At 34.5% G+C, this 16,357-nt stretch overlaps 1 protein-coding gene and 1 pseudogene across 1 annotated transcript in view; both read left to right on the top strand.

Annotated features, from left to right (window-relative positions):
* AGBL3 (ATP/GTP binding protein like 3) overlaps positions 1-16,357 on the top strand; it is a 52,810-nt gene that overhangs the window by 23,392 nt on the left and 13,061 nt on the right. Inside the window, exons 8-13 of the mRNA XM_023530297.1 lie at positions 2,764-2,926; positions 4,092-4,218; positions 5,172-5,272; positions 5,508-5,620; positions 6,346-6,412; positions 12,261-12,347. Coding sequence (XP_023386065.1) covers positions 2,764-2,926; positions 4,092-4,218; positions 5,172-5,272; positions 5,508-5,620; positions 6,346-6,412; positions 12,261-12,347 — 658 coding nt within the window. The remainder of the gene's footprint in view (positions 1-2,763; positions 2,927-4,091; positions 4,219-5,171; positions 5,273-5,507; positions 5,621-6,345; positions 6,413-12,260; positions 12,348-16,357) is intronic.
* On the top strand, positions 11,477-11,595 carry LOC111739229 (annotated as a pseudogene).

Raw genomic sequence — 16,357 nt, 5'->3', positions numbered from 1 at the left:
GAAGTGTTTAAATGATAAAAGAATAACCTGTGACTTCTCTATTTTCCTGGAGATGACGCACAATAAAAAGGGAGCTGACTAGATGCAATGTGGTATCCTGGATTGGATCCTGGGACACAGAAAGGACGTTAGTGGGAAAGCTGGTGAAATTCAAATAAGGTTGAGCGTTCAGTTAATAGCAATGTACCAATGTTGATTTCTTAGTTTTTGACAATGTACCATGGTTATGTTATATGCTAACATTAGAGGAAACTGGGCGAGGGGCATATGGAAACTACTATTTTTGCAAATTTTGTGTAAATCTAAAATTATTCCAAAATAAAAATTATTTTTTATCTAAAAATGAAGCTGATGAGATGTCTGTTGAGTACCTATAATGTCTGCTTAATGCTCCTTGGTTTGTCTCCATGGAAAATATTTTAAATGTCTCAGTTATTCTCAGATTGCCTTATAAGAAGGTTAAGGCAGGAATCTATTCAGTGCATTTTAGAAAGGCTGCCAAGAAAGAGACCTTAATGCAATTAATCACAGGCAGGTAAGTAGAATTAGAAGTCAGTCACGTGTGTGGAAAGGTGAGTATATCTATGGTTGAGTATATTTAAAAATATGAGAATAAGAGAGAGTAGATTGTAATATAGAATATTAGAATATCTTTCCTATGGGTAAGAAAAATATCCAAACTGTTTCTAAAGTGATTTAGATTAATGTAAGGTACATGACCTTAATATCCTATTTCACTTCAGAAGTAATAACATTTCTTTGGGAATTAGTTGCTTAGAAGTAGAGGTTTCTTTTGACTCCAAAGAAACTAAAAGGTCATTAAAATTGGAGAAATACTGGTTTAAAAATGTACAGCATATTTCATGTTTAAGGAGCTAATATGTTATTCTTGCTTTATAATCTAGTTAGTTTTCTAAAAACTCATAATGACTATTTAGTAGCTTTATGTCAATCTCATGGTATCAATTAGAATTTATTAGGCACCAAATGAGAAAAGGGCAATAAATTAAAACATAACAGACTCCAGTATGAAATTTCACTATTTTAAAGGAGTATTGTTTCTAACAGAAGCTATGTTTTGAAAATTTTGATTTTAGGCTTTAATATTTTTATTATAAAAGTACAGTAATCCTTCTTTGCGGTTTCACTTTCTGCAGTTTCAGTTTCCCGTGGTCAATGGCAATCAGAAAATATTAAATGGAAAAGTTCCAGAAATAAACAATTCATAAGTCTTAAATTGCACGCCATTCTGAGTAGCATGATGAAATCTCACTCCATCCCATCTGAGACATGAATCACCCCTTTGTCCAGCATATCCATGCTGTGTCTGCTACCCTCCTATTAGTCACTTAGGAGCCATCTCAGTTATGAGATTGACTGTCACAGTATCCAGTGCCTGTGTTCCAGTCACCTTTGTTTTACTTAACAGTGGCCCCAAAGCTCAAGAGTAGTGATGCTGGCAATTCAGATATGCCAAAGAGAAGACATAAAGTGTGTGTGTGTGTGTGTGTATAGATGATGATGATAATAGATGATACATAGATAGATGATAGATAGATGATAGATGATAGATAGATTAGATAGATAGATAGATAAATAGATAGATTGATAGATTGATAGATGTAGATGGATATAGTTAGGTAACTATCCAAGGTTTTGGGCATCCACTGGGTTCTTGGAACATATCCCCTGCAGATAAAGAGAGGACTACTGTAATACATTTTACATTACTATAAAAACCATCGCTAACATTTTTATATTTCTCCTAAATATAAAAAATAATATACAAAATTTTGATTAATACAATAATGTTATATGAAGTATAGAAATATGAAAAAAAAGCCAAAATGCCCATAGTTCTACCTCCTTAACACCACTACTTTTTACCTTTTGAAAGCCTCTCTATTATTTTCAATAAGTTTGGGGGGCTTATTTTTTATTGCTTTAATATTTATTGAATGCCTAAATTATCCAAGCTAAGGACTGAGCTCTAAAGAATATATAATAATTTCCTAAAATGATTTATTTTAAATTTACCAGAAAAAAAAAAAACTCAATTCAAACTTTGGTACCATTTTTCTCAATATTTACTCACCACAATAATCAAGGGGCAAATATTAATTGACTTCAGCGCCTATTCATAAAGTACTCAACTTTTAACAAATATTTTGGGTATTTGTGTGTGTGGAACTGTTCTAGATGATTTGAAGCATTCCTTGTCTTTAACAAGATTAAATATCAAAAATATGAAAACTTACGTAGGCAAGTGTCACATAAATGGTACCAATATTAAGTGCTACAGGAGTTCACAAAAAAATCTGTGGGCTTGACTATTTAGAGAAGAAATAAGATATGAGGTCCGTCTTGAGGGATGAGGGGTAGTATTTCCATGTACAAAATGAAGAAAAAAAAGTTATTCTAGTCAGAAAGAATCTCTGTGGGAGCTAATGGAGAAAGATAGGAGTAAACTGTTTTCTGTATACAACAGAAAACCAGGATAATAAACTTGATCCTGTCAGAGAAAGTGTTGGGGGTAAGGTAAATTTTGTCCTTAAATGGAAGGCATTTGCATTTTTTATATGGTTAGTAGGAAATTATTGTAGATATTTAAAGTTTTGTAAAACTACACAGTATAGATAAGAAGAGAAATAAATTGAAAGCCTACTATAAGAAATTCTATTTATTTGGATATTAAACTTGTAAACCCATAAAAGAAAAATGCGGAGGTAAATTTTAATAACTTGCTCTTTTTCTTCTTGGTAGATTGATGGAAAAACGAGAGGTCATTTTATATTGTGACTTTCACGGTCATAGTAGGAAAGAGAACATCTTCATGTATGGCTGTGGTGGTAGTGATAGATGTAAAGCTTTATACTTACAGCAGCAAATCTTCCCACTTATGTTGAGCAAAAATTGTCCAGATAAGGTAAGCACCTTTTAAGGTTTTAATTTTTCTTTTATTAAATGTTGCCCACATGAGACAGCAGAATGCATAATCTTATTCAGTAAACTGGTTTTTTTATGTAGTTATTTTGATTGGTTTATATAGTCAACCATAAGAAAGCAACTGTGTGGAATATTTAGTGACCAATAACTTGAAATGTGAGTAAGAAAATGCCCAAACTTATCACCCAACTTAGGATAAAATACTGATTGTTTCCCTCCTAAGGTCAAGAGCAAAGCAAGGATATCTACTCTTACCCCTTTAATTCAGACTTATACTCATGGTTCTAACAAGTGCAATAAGGCAAGAAGAAAGATAAAAGGCAGATTGGAAAAGAAGAAATAATAAAGATGACATGATTATCTTCATAGAAAATCCAAAGCAATCCAAAAAAAAAAAATTCCTAGAACTAATAAGTGTGTTAAACAATGTCATAGGATACAAAGTCAGCCCACAAAAACCAAGTGAATTTCTTTACACTCGTGATGAACAATTGGAAACTAAAATTTATAACAATACCATTTACTGTAGCTCCATAATACATGAAATACTTGTGATTGCAAAGGGATATAGCGTAAGAGATTTTTTTGGAAGTGATGGAATTGTTCTATATCTCGATTGTGGTACTGGTTACACAAATTTATACATGTGTTAAAATTCATAAAAGGAAACACAAAAAAAGTCGATTTTATTATATGTTAATTAAAAAATAAAATTACAAAAACCGTATATATGGATGTTATAACAATCTTTCAGGCAGCTTTCAGGTGATCTTTCATTGAAAATAAAGCATCTTCATTGTATTTTGAAAATCTATAACACTTAAGCCCCTTCCTATAACATTTTTGAAGTATAAGATCTTATTCCACTGGTATCAAAAATTATCCAGCTGGTTTTGAATACATATGTCTTAGACAAAAAAATAGAATTTATTGCCAGAATGCAAATCTATAATTTTCAGAAATGTAAATATGTCATTCTTAAAATGAGTTATTTCCATTGGTCAGGAAATAAAAGCAGTTCCTGAAGTTTTAGAGAGAATTACTGCTTTTGCATTAATTACAACTACTTTTTCATTTTCAACCCTACTTTCTAAGAAAGACATTGTCATAAAAACAATGTGTTTCATTCATTTGCTTCTTTCCAGTTTTCATTCTCAGCTTGCAAGTTTAACGTTCAGAAGAGCAAAGAAGGAACAGGAAGGGTGGTGATGTGGAAAATGGGAATCAGGAACAGCTTTACCATGGAGGCCACTTTTTGTGGATCTACTCTGGGTAAGACCAAGGGTTCTCATTCACGGCGCTCAGAACTTTAAAACAAAGACATTTTTAATGTAAAATTAATAGTGTAGTTAATTCGATGGTGAGCACTTTCTTCTTACTTAGAGACATACTGATATCTAATCAATTCCATAAAGAGGATGAATAAACAAACCCCTACTACATATAGCTCTAGTTCATCATTTCTCTTAGTTAAGAAAAGGAAGTTTTAGCATATAGATAGAATACCTAATGAGTTGTTTCATGAATTAATCTTTTAATTGCTTGTTTTTGTTTTAGAAGAGGTTCCTACAGATACTCTACTGATTTCAAGAAAAAGCAGTGTTCTTACTTAAAATCAGATAGAAATGTTTTTAGTGGATTTACAATTTGCAAGGCAAAATAGACCTTTATTTTTTGTCAATTTATATTTTAATGGAAGTACTTGGTTCCTTGAACTAAAAATCAAAGTGTGTTCTGTAGTTCCACTTAAATCTTTTAGTCACATCTATCAATCCTTAGAATTCATATTAAGATAATTATCACATTGTTACAAAATGAATCAATTCAAAGAAAAGTTGGAAATCCACACATGAAATTTCTAGCTAGTTTTTAAAGCACCCTTGGAACTGATATAATATTATTAATGATGATGAAAACATTTTCTTTATATGATCATTAGGGTGTTTATAACTGGTAACCAAGTATTCCGTAACTTTCTTATTGAGTTTTCTTCTTCTTTATAACATAGACTGATCTGTGTTAAGTCACCTTTGGTTCAGGTGGCGGAGAGGGAATGAGGGAAAACCATAAGCTGTTCAGTGACCTGTCCTAAAGAGGAAAATCCAAAGGCCAGGATATGGAATCATATCAGATGTTTTGTTTATATTCTGTTTTGCAACTTAGACCTACGTGCTAAGGAAAAATTAACTCATTCTCCAGGGTGGATTAACTTATTGATATTTTAGGTAATAAACGAGGCACTCATTTTAACACAAAAGACTTGGAGTCAATGGGATATCACTTTTGCGATTCTCTCTTGGACTATTGTGATCCAGACCGAACCAAGGTAAGCAAAGTCCATTTTGTAACACATCAGACTCCAGTCTATCAGATAACGTAATCTGCCTATGGGCCTGTGGCAATTTATTCCTTTTAATATCATAACAGTGTTCAGATTTTTTTGGATAATTGATGTCCCAATAACTGTTGTTCCAGGTATATATAAATATTCAATTAATTTAATTAATAGAATATAATAAATAAAGTTACTTTATATTAACCCATTTATTGTCTTTCTCTAGTATTATCGGTGCCTAAAAGAATTAGAAGAAATGCAAAAACGTATAAACTTGGAAAAAGTCCTTGATGATTCGGATACTTCTCTCAAAGATAATACATTGGATCCAGAGTCTAGGTAAGTCAAGACAGCAGAATTAATATAATTTGGTATGCTGTTTTACTGTGTTCTTTATAATAATACTAGGATATAATTGTTAGTGTCAGTTGAACATTCTAACTATAGGTGGAGGAAAATTTTTCCCATGCACGTTTCTTTGGCCAGACCTCATCAAGACTTTATTCATTTATTTAAGTAATATTAATTGAGCACTTATTATGTACTATATGTGAAAGACATACTCAAGTTGTTTTTAAGGCTGTCATTACCTACAGAGAATTGACACATTTATAAAGATGCCACATAAATACTCTAAGTTAGTAATAATAAGTGCAAAATTCAATGCTAAGGGAATGTTGTTGGAAGAAGGAAAGTACTAATTTTATTATAGTTCCTATGGGAAAGGCAGAGTAAATATTTCATTCTTCCCCTTTATTTATACATTTTCAGACTTTGAGTTAGTGGTTACTAATAAGTTTATTTGCAGGTAGAGGTTATCATTTCGAACTCATGGATTTGTTTGTATTTGATGTGTTCCAGTCAATTTCAATCATTATTCTTCTAACCTCCTAAATTGCCTAGAGCTACCAAGCATCTATGTCACCTTTGTAAACATTCTTCTTATGATTAGAACTATTTCTGCCATTCCAATAAGAAAATAAAGTAAAAGTAACAACTGAAATGTTAAAATGCCACCAAAACATTCTGTAAACTAAAATAATTTTTTATTATTTTTTTTGTAGTAGCCGAGGCTCTGACAGTTCAGAATCCAATGACTCTCAGACTTATCTCCTCAAGTTAACTTCTCAGGTATGATTAAAATTTCCTGCCTGTAGTATGGCTATAATAAGTAGGTGCTTTTCTTATTTGACTAACAATCAGGCAAAACAAAAAAAAGAGTTGATAGTTGTATAATTATTATATAGTAATAATTGTGGTTTTCTGATTATGTACCATATCTTTACGTCATAGAATTTTCTAACCTTGTAGTTTCTTAACACTCTTACTTTATAGATGAAAACAATTAAGATCCAGAGAGATTAAATTATTTCTCGAAAGCCATACCACTTGTTAATGAGAGATGGTAGCATAAGACATGTCGCCTGACTGCTAGTCCGATATTCATTTAACAACAATATATTGAGCTCTAGCTAAGTGCTCTAGGGATAGAGCAGTGAACAAAATAAGACAAAGTCCTTACCTTCTCTAGCTTATATTCTAGTTGCTGGATATGCAAAATAACAAGTAAAATACATGATGTGTTAGACGATGATAAGTGCTTTTGGAGGAAATCAGAGTGAGAGTAGGAATAGGGAATGTAGGTGGTGTGATGTGCTGGTTGTTTGTGCCCCACCAAATACATATGCTGAACCCTAACCCACAGCCTAACAGTATTAGGAGGTGAAGGTGACTAAGACAAACTAAAACAGCACTCGCTTGGGCCTGCTGTAACAAATATCTAAAAATTAGAAGTGGCTTTGGAACTGGCTAATGGGTAGAGGCTGGAAGAGTTTTGAAGAGCCCGTTCGAAAATGCTGATATTGCTATGAAGGGACTTTTAAAGACAATTTTGATGAGAATTCAGAAAGAAAAGAGGAGAATTGTAGAGAAAGTTTCTATCTTCTTAGAGAAAACATAAATAACCATGTACAGAATATTGGTAGAAATGCGACTGTCACGGGTGGTTCTGATGGGGGTCTCAGACAGAAATGAGTAACGTGATTGGACAGTAGAGAAATGTAGTCCTTGCTATCAAATGGCAAAGAACTGGGCCAAATTGTGTTCTTGTCCTAATATTTTGTGGAAAGTAGAACTCGTGAACTATAAATGTAGGTGTTTCGCTGAGGAGATTTTGAAGCAAAGTATTGAGGGAGCGAGATGATTCCTCCTGACTGCTAATAATAAGATGCTAGAAGAGACAAATGAATTGAAGAAGGAATTGTTAAGCAAAAAGGAAATAGATCCTAAAAATTTGGAAAATTCTTAGCCTGTTCATATAACAAAAAACGAGAAATTGTGCGTGGAAGAGACCAGTACGGGTGTGGAGGACCAACCATTCTACAAGCAGATTAGTATGTGTGTGATCAGCCCCCCTCCCCCCGCCCCCCAACACACACACATAGGAAATTTGCCAGTTTGAACTGAAGTGGGTGGAGACAGGACAGCATGAAGGACAACTGTCTAACTCTGAATTTTAATACTACGGTGCCAGAAGGCTATTCAGTGTGAACATGCACTGCTTTTCAAGTCAAGCTGTAGGGGTGATGTTGCCAGCCCAGTACTTCCAGAAGGCAGAGCATTAAGCCAGAGAGGACTATTATATCACACTGAATTTGCCTTGCTACATTTTGAGCTTGCTTGAGACTCTTCTTTCCTATTTCTCTCTCTTGGAATGGGAATGTGTGCCCGATGCCTGTTCTGCTGTTGTATTTTGGAAGCACATAACTTCTTTGGCTTCATAGGTTGACAGCTGGAGAGGAACTCTGCATTAGGATGAATGATTCTTTGAGTCTCGCCCACATCTGATTTAGATGATGTCGAGGTTGAGACTTGGGAGTTTAGAGTTGCTCGCTTGAGTTAACACTAGGGGTCATTGAGTTGAAATGAGTGTATTTTGCATGTATGAAAGACATGAATTTGAGAGGACCAGGGGCAGAATGCTATGGTTTCAATGTTTCTGTCCCCCCAAAATTCATATGTTGAAATTATAATGCCCAATATGATGGTACTAGAAGGTGGGGGCTTGGAGAGGTGATTAGGTCATGAGGGAAGAGCCCTCTGAATGGGACTCATGACATATAAAAGAGGCCCCAGAGAGATCCCTAGCCCCTTCTGCCATGTGAGGATGCAACAAGAAATATGCAACCTAACAAAAAAAAAAAAGCTCTCATCTGACCATATTGGCACCCAGTCTCAACCCTCTAGAACTATGAAAAATAAATTTCTGTTATTTATAAGCCACCCAGTCTGTGGTATTTTATTATAGCAGCCAAATGAACTAATACAGTTATTGAATTCATTTTCTATTGCTGAGTAATAAATTACCTCAAACATTAGCAGCTTAAAATAACAAACATTTATTATCACACGGTTTCTGTGGGTCAGAAACCCAAGAGTAGCTTAGCTGGGTGCTTGCATCAAAGATCTCTTAAAAGGTTGCAACCAAGGTGTCGATCAGGCAAGGGTCTCATGTGAAAACTTTACTAAGGAAGGATCTATTTTCAAGTTCATTCACATGGTTATTGACAAGGTTCAGTTCTTTACAGGCTATTGGACTAAGAGCCTCAGTTGCTGGCTGGCTGTTGGCCGATGGTTTCCCTCAGTTCTTGCCATGCGGCTCCCCCATAGGGCCACTCACAACATGTAACTGGCTTCCATCAAAGTGAGCAAGCAAGGCAGCAGAGGAGGACACACAGATAGAAGCTACGGTCTCGTTGCAGCCTAATCTCAGAACCCGAATTCCATCTCTTTTGCCATATTTACATCCATTAGAAGTGAGTAGCTTCTTGAGCCCAGTGAGGGTTGAGCCCACCGTCAAGGAGAAAGGATTAGAGAAGGGTGTGAATGTTAGGAGATGGGGCTCGATGGAGGCCATCTTAGAGATTGTCTACCACAGATATAAAAGCCATAACTTTGATTTGACCTTTGCCTTAAGGCTGTGCTGAAGCCAACCTTCAAATTCTAGAATTGGGGGCTCTCTGTTTTCCCTCTCAATTCAGTTATTCTGTTCAAATATTTTTGAGCTGATTTCTTTCTTGTATCACCTTATCAAATGAAGCAAACAACAACCAATTCCTACTCTAAGCATTCTACCTCAAAATCTCTTTGTCCAATGACCCAGTCTGTTAGGTATATTTTCTGTCTTTCACACTGTCACAGAAGACAGTTTTACTAAATGTATCATCTCTACATAACTTCTACCACTATTTTTCTAGCTTCTTATAACAGTTTCCATACCACCTGTTGTTATCTAGTCACAAAGCTAATGATTGTCACATAGTTGAGATTTTTATTAGGACAGCATCATACTTGTAGGTATCAATTTCTATGTTATTCATATATAACTACATCAAATCCTCTATTTCTTTACGTATCATCTGTCTGTTCTGTCCATTATTATGCGTGGGGTATGGAAGTCTCCAACTATTATTGTAGAACTATCTATTTTTCTCTTCAACTCTGTCAATTTTTGCTTCATGTATTTTAACAGTCTGTCATTAGGTACATAAATATTTATAATTGCTCTATCTTCTCACTGTGTTGATTCTTTTATTAATATAAATGTCCTTTGTCTCTTGAAACATTTTTAAATTTTAAGTGTTTTGTCTGGCTCCCCTGCCCTCGTTTGGTTGCCTGCCATTCACGTGGAATATCTTTCTTCATCCTTTCACTTTCAGCTTGTTTGTGTCTTTGGAGCACAGTTGAGTCTTTTATACATGGCATATAGTTGGATCATGTGTTTTCATCCATTCTGCCAATATCTATCTTATGACAGGAGAGTTTAATCCATTTACAATGACAAAAATTACCAATAAAAAGGGACTTTCTTATCTCATTGTGCTATTTGTTTACTGTGTGTCTTACAGTATTTTTGTCCCTCGTCATGTGCATTATTGTCTTCTTTTGCGTTTAGCTGATTTTTTTGTAGTGAAATGTTTAAATTCCTTTCTTATTCCCTTTTGCGTATATTCTATAGGTATTTTCTTCATGGTCACTATGGGTATTACGTTTAACTTTGTAAAGTTATAACACTCTAATCTGAATTTTTACCAGTTTATCATCAATTACACACAAAAGCTCTGCTCCTTTACAGCCGCGGCCCCACTCCTTTCATTTGTAGATTATATCACTAAATCACCAAATTACATCTTTATACATTATGTGCTAAAAACGTAAACCAATAACTCCTTTAAATGTATTAATCTCTTAAGTTATGTAGAAAACAAGATTTTGAGTTACAAACCAGAGTTACAGTAATACTAGCTCCTACACTCATTATTGTATTTTTTTTCTTTAAATGTGTTAGTCACTTAAATCATGTAGAAAACAAAAAGTATAGTTCAAAACCATCCTTATAATAATACTAACTTTTATAACTGCATGTGTGTTTCCCTGTATTCAGATCTTTATTTCGCCCTGTGGTTTTCCGAGTTAGCTCTTTAGTGTCCTTGCATTTCACTTTGCAGGGCTCCTTTGAGCCTGTCTTGCAGGTCATGTGCAGAGGTCATAGACTCCCTTGGCTCTTATTTATCTGGGAATGTCTTAATTTCTTCCTCACTTTTGAAGGACAGTTCAGCTTGGGTGGGGAGAGGGGGGTTCTTTAAGCACCTTGAATATATTGACACATTCTCTCTGGCCTCCAAAATTTCTGATGAGAAATTATCTCTAATGATCTTATTGAGGATCCCTTGTATGTAACAATTTGCTTCTTTCTTGCTGCTTTCGAGATTCTCTTTTTGTATTTGACTTTGAAAGTTTGATTATAATGTATCTTGGTGTGGGTTTTTTTAATTGCCAATGTGTTTTTTATTTTTCTTTAAGTATAGTTGATATAGAATATTATATTAGTTTCAAGTGTACGACATAATAATTCAACATTTCTATACCTTACAATGTGATCACCACACTAAATCTAGTAATTATCAGTCACGGACCAAACCCATCAAATTTTATTGACTATATTCCCTTCCACCTTTTTCACTCATCCCTCTGCTTCCCTCCCTGCTGACAACCATCAGTTTGATCTCTGTTTGTATGAGTCTATTTTTGTTTTGTTTTGTTTATTTCTTTAGTTTTTTCAGACTCTATATATAAATGAAACCATATGATATTTGTCTTTCTCTCTCTGATTAATATCATTAAAATGGCCATACTGTCTACGGCCATGCCACCCTGAACAAGCCCGATCCCGTCTGATCTTGGAAGCTAAGCAGGGTCCGGCCTGGTTAGTACTTGGATGGGAGACCACCCAGGAGGACCAGGTGCTGTAGGCATAAAAAATAAAAAATAAGGGATTGTAAGCTGACAAGGTCTTTGCAATCTGTGAGGTCAACCAAAGGTTGCCTCGCCTAAAAATAAATAAATAAATAAATTAATTAATTAATTAATTAATCCATCCTTCAAAATAAAATAAAATGGCCATACTACCCAACGTAATCTACAGATTCAATGCAATCCCTATCAAAATACCAATGTTCTCAGAACAAGAACAAATAATACTAAAGTTTATATGGAGTTGGTATGGATTTTTTAATTTCATCGTACTTGGAGTTCATTGAATTTCTTAGATGTTTGCATTCATGTCTTTCATCAAATTTGGGAAGTTTTCAGCCATTATTTCATTACTCATTAGCGTTTCTGGGTTGCTGGCTCCCCTAGCTCTAAGACTGGGTATATGAGGCAAAAATAAAACAGAGGAAACAACTCACAGTCAACAACTCCTCTGCTCCTGAGGCTCCCTTACCAGTTTGCCTTCTTTCCACCTTTTAAAGCCTCTTGTGTTAATTTTGTATATAATATCTAAGATTTTTAGTTGTACTTAGTGAGAAGAATAGGAAAAGTACTTCATCTTCTTAGAAGTGAAAAATCTCAAGATAGTTTTATATGTCTGCATATATACTACTTTAATGTGTTCATTAAATATGATTCTTTTGCCTAGATAAAAAGCAAGAAAAAACATCTGAAAACAAAGAAGGAAAGAGATTCTACCATAGCAAGCCATCAAGATACCAGAGAAGGGCAAGAGGTAAATATTCATTGATCTGGTAGTTAACAGCTTTTGAAAAAAAATGATTGCAAGAGAATAATAGCAAGTTATTTCCTCTTACACGTCTTATACTCCAATTTTTTCCTCAGGAAGAGTTAGTAATTAAAATTTTGCTCATATTATTTACTATTTATAAAAACACAAATGAACCTTGACAGATGAAAGGTAGCTCTTATTAAGGTGTTATCTTTAAATTTCACTTATTACTTACCTTACTCAGAAAAGTATTTGAGGCATCCAGGATAGCAGGAAGAAATAAATTAATACTAAGAAAAATGAAATGGAATACAGGAGTATAAAATAAATGGTGCTGGGAGATCAGCTTCCACCATGAAAGCGTGAGGAGCTCTACAAACCCTTTCACTAGCAAAAGTTGGCGAAAATTATTAAAAAAAAAAAAAAAAAAGAACATTTAAAGTATCTGGAAATGGTCCTAAGGTCATACAGCAAATGAAAAAAAAAAACATGTACTCATAAAAATCTACTACAGCCTAGTTTAAAAAAAAAAGTGAGTGCCTTGGGATACCCCCACCCCCAACACACACACTCTTCCCCATCCCAGCTCAATGACACTGCAACCCACACTCTGGACTAGTGCAGCCAGGATTATAGGATCCCCTCTCCCCACAGATACCAGTCATAGGGCTGTCTTCCTGGGAAGGGCAAGGCATCATATTTCTTATCTTGCCTCCAGCTACCTATTGCTGAAGGTACATTCCATGTGAGTACAGCCCAGAAATCGGGCTCTCTTCTTCTACTCAGACCCCATTCATGAGAAGGAGGTTCTACCTTGGATGCTACAGCACAGAGAATATTTTTGGCCCTTATCGCCCTTGCCTTGGCCTGTCAAGTGGTGGTTCTACACTGGGAGAAGCAAATAGGGAAGCTGTAAGACTACTGCCCTCTTTCCACCTACAGCTCAGCTCCTAAAGTGGAGTATAACTGAGAGAATGCCCTTGTCCCCACCTCCAGCTTCAGAGATGCTCAGAACAGAATCTCGGCCTTGGGGGAGAACCAAATAAAACAGATAGTTCCTAATCTCTTCCCAAAGAAGTGACTTAATTTGCAACAGATCCTGGAGAAATTCAAGTCTAAAGGCAATTCTCAAAAACAGTGGAAGTATGGTAAAAGGTAATTGAGAGGAGATTGGTAGATTCATTGGAAATATAGGCTAAACTGTAGGCAGACTAGTTTCCAAGGAGAATGGGGTAAAGAGACAACTGGGAGGAGCCCTTGTGGGGTCAGGACAAATCTCAGGCACTGACCTCAGGAACTTTCCCTTCCAAAGTGCCCAGACTTGATTAAATTTGTCTCTAGAACAATTTATGCCCCAGGGCATTATTGAAAACAAAGAAACAGTTCAAAGACAGTCCTGCCAAAACCACCACCATCCCAGGGTGAATATGGCTACACCCAAGTCTGCACCCTGAGGAGCAAAATCAGAGGCTTGACACTACCGGAGGCTAATGGGCTTCATGAAAGTAATCCAGCCAGTTATTAAAGAAACAACCAAGTAAATCACCATAATAAGCCCCAGAAGGGGTAGAAGGAGGAGGAGAGGTTCTTCAGAGGAAATGTCTGCTTAAGAAACAGGCGTGCCACATACATAGGAAGTGATATCCTGAGTGGATGGGATCCAAACAATTCATCTTTGGTGCAATCAATCAATCTTTAAGCTTCTGTTACCTATAGAAAACCCAGAAGTTGGAGAAGACCTGAATACCAGACTCAGAAGATCAAAAGATATCTATGCAAATATTCAAACAGATAAAAAATATCAGAAGTTGTTTTACAAATATTTCCTGTGTTAACAATATCAATCACGCATCAGATTCTAAGTTGGCAGGAACAAGCTCAGCACATACTGAACACCAAATACACTGTCATCTGCCAAGTGTGGATTGAATGAACAGAATCTAGTTTCCCAAGAAGTTTTAAAATTATTCTTTTCTTCCTCCCTTAATTTCATTTTTTTAACTTTTTATTTTGAAATAATTATAGATTGACAGTAGTTATAAAAAATAAATATACAGATGGTTCCCTGCGTCCTTTACTTCTCTTTCCTCAATGATAGCATACTGCATGCATTATCATCCTGTGTCACCATGAAATTGACATTGACACAATCCAGAGCTTGTTCAGATTTTACCAGTGTGCATGCAGTCCTTTGTGTGTGCCCCCTACATTAGCATTCCTCATAAATTTTTTAATTTTATTTTTAAAAGCATATTGTTACAATAATATTGTGTATTTTGATATTGATATCTAATTTTCTGTTTGTAAATTATGCAATCTAAACAATATGAGTATGCTTGGGGGAGGGCCAAGATTATAAAAAAATATTTGGTAAACAAACTCTCTCATTGACCTTGATGTCTTAAGTTATGTACAGAATCCAACAACCAAAGTAGATTTGTTTGGGGGTGTTTTTAATTTTTTTTGTATGTAGATATTATGAGATACATATTTATTTAGTTCTCATAAACATACTCACATAGTGGTTTTCCTCATCTACCCAAACTATATTTCATGTAACATATAATAAATTCTTTTATATTAAATATTCATGTTTTTCATCTTTCTTGGTGGGAGCTTTAAAGGATATTATGAAACCATAATTTATTTTTAATGTTGGATTTTACAAATAGAAAACAATCTCGTCATTTGGTCATTTCAGAAAGTTGCATGTATTCTAAACATTCCATAAACTAATAGGAGTTCTTAGTCATTTATCTGAAATTTATTTTCTAATAATCTTTGGCAAAAAGAGTAAGCAATGTCATCTTAACTGAGGTTAATGCCTGAGGACAACTTAAATTCATGCTCTTGAACTATTTCTTATTTTAATGGTTTGCTTGTAAGACATCAATACATCCTAAAACAATAGTAGTAAATTATTTATTAAATGTTTTGGTTAACTTCATTTCCTACCAAGACACTTTCAATAATTAATTTTGAAGATTTTCAGCAAAGACAGTTATAGATTACTGCAATTGAATATGTAAGTCACATTCATAAGGACATTGGCCTGGTGGTGTTCTGTGGGATAAATGTAATCGTTTATTATGGTTCACAACATCATTTCAGTCAAGGGAACAGGACTAAAAATACCATGAAGAGTTCATCGAATCAAGTCTTATAAGTGAATTTTCTTCAGCTTAATTTCACCCCTGTCTCTCCAAATTCAAGTGATTATATAATATTGCTATTTTTAACATTGTGTAATTTTTTCTAGAATATTTCCTTTTCTCTCTTTCCCTCTAGTAATCCTTTGATTTTTACATTTCTTCCCAATTTTACACTGATTATGTCCAATTTTTTGCTGCCAATTTTATCTACAAAGAGATTTTCGCTTTTAACTCTATTTCATATTCTACTTTTTATCATGAGTTGCTATGCATTACATCTTGGCAAAAATGTTTTCAATTCTTTTTTACTTTCTCGGCCCCTTTTGGGAAAGTCTTTATAATATCTACATACTACAGATGCAGAAACAAAAGTTTGGTTGCATTTACAATGTTTTCATGATCACATAATGATTTGTAGACTACTCAAGATTCACAGTCACAATTCTACAGTGTTCGTGTCTTTTAAAGTCTGTCTGGGTCACATTGGCAACTCCTTGCAAGACAAAACAATGTCATGTATGCTCTTCCTTACTCTAGACTTCTTCAGAAGCCACAAGAAAATATTTTCCATCTTTTCTGTATAAGCACAATTTTATAATTGCTTATGCACTTTCATAAAATTTTATATATTTGCACCCATTTCACACACTTATCTCTCTACATCTTAACTTTTCTCATTTCAGTAAGTGAGATTATAAACTACATGTTTGTCTCTTGTCATAATAAGTTCTATATGAAGTGAAAAAATTTTTAAACTTCTTTTTATGCCAAAATATAATATCGATATTATCTTCTATTCATTGCTATGGGAGAAAAGTAGTGTTGTGAAAGGTCTTAGAAGGTTCTGATTTAAGAGGTTAT

This window comes from Pteropus vampyrus, unplaced genomic scaffold, assembly GCF_000151845.1.
Source record: "Pteropus vampyrus isolate Shadow unplaced genomic scaffold, Pvam_2.0 Scaffold48, whole genome shotgun sequence".
Classification (NCBI taxonomy): Eukaryota; Metazoa; Chordata; class Mammalia; order Chiroptera; family Pteropodidae; genus Pteropus; species Pteropus vampyrus.
Note: the sequence above shows the minus strand (reverse complement) of the source record. Positions and strands in the feature narration are given on the sequence as shown.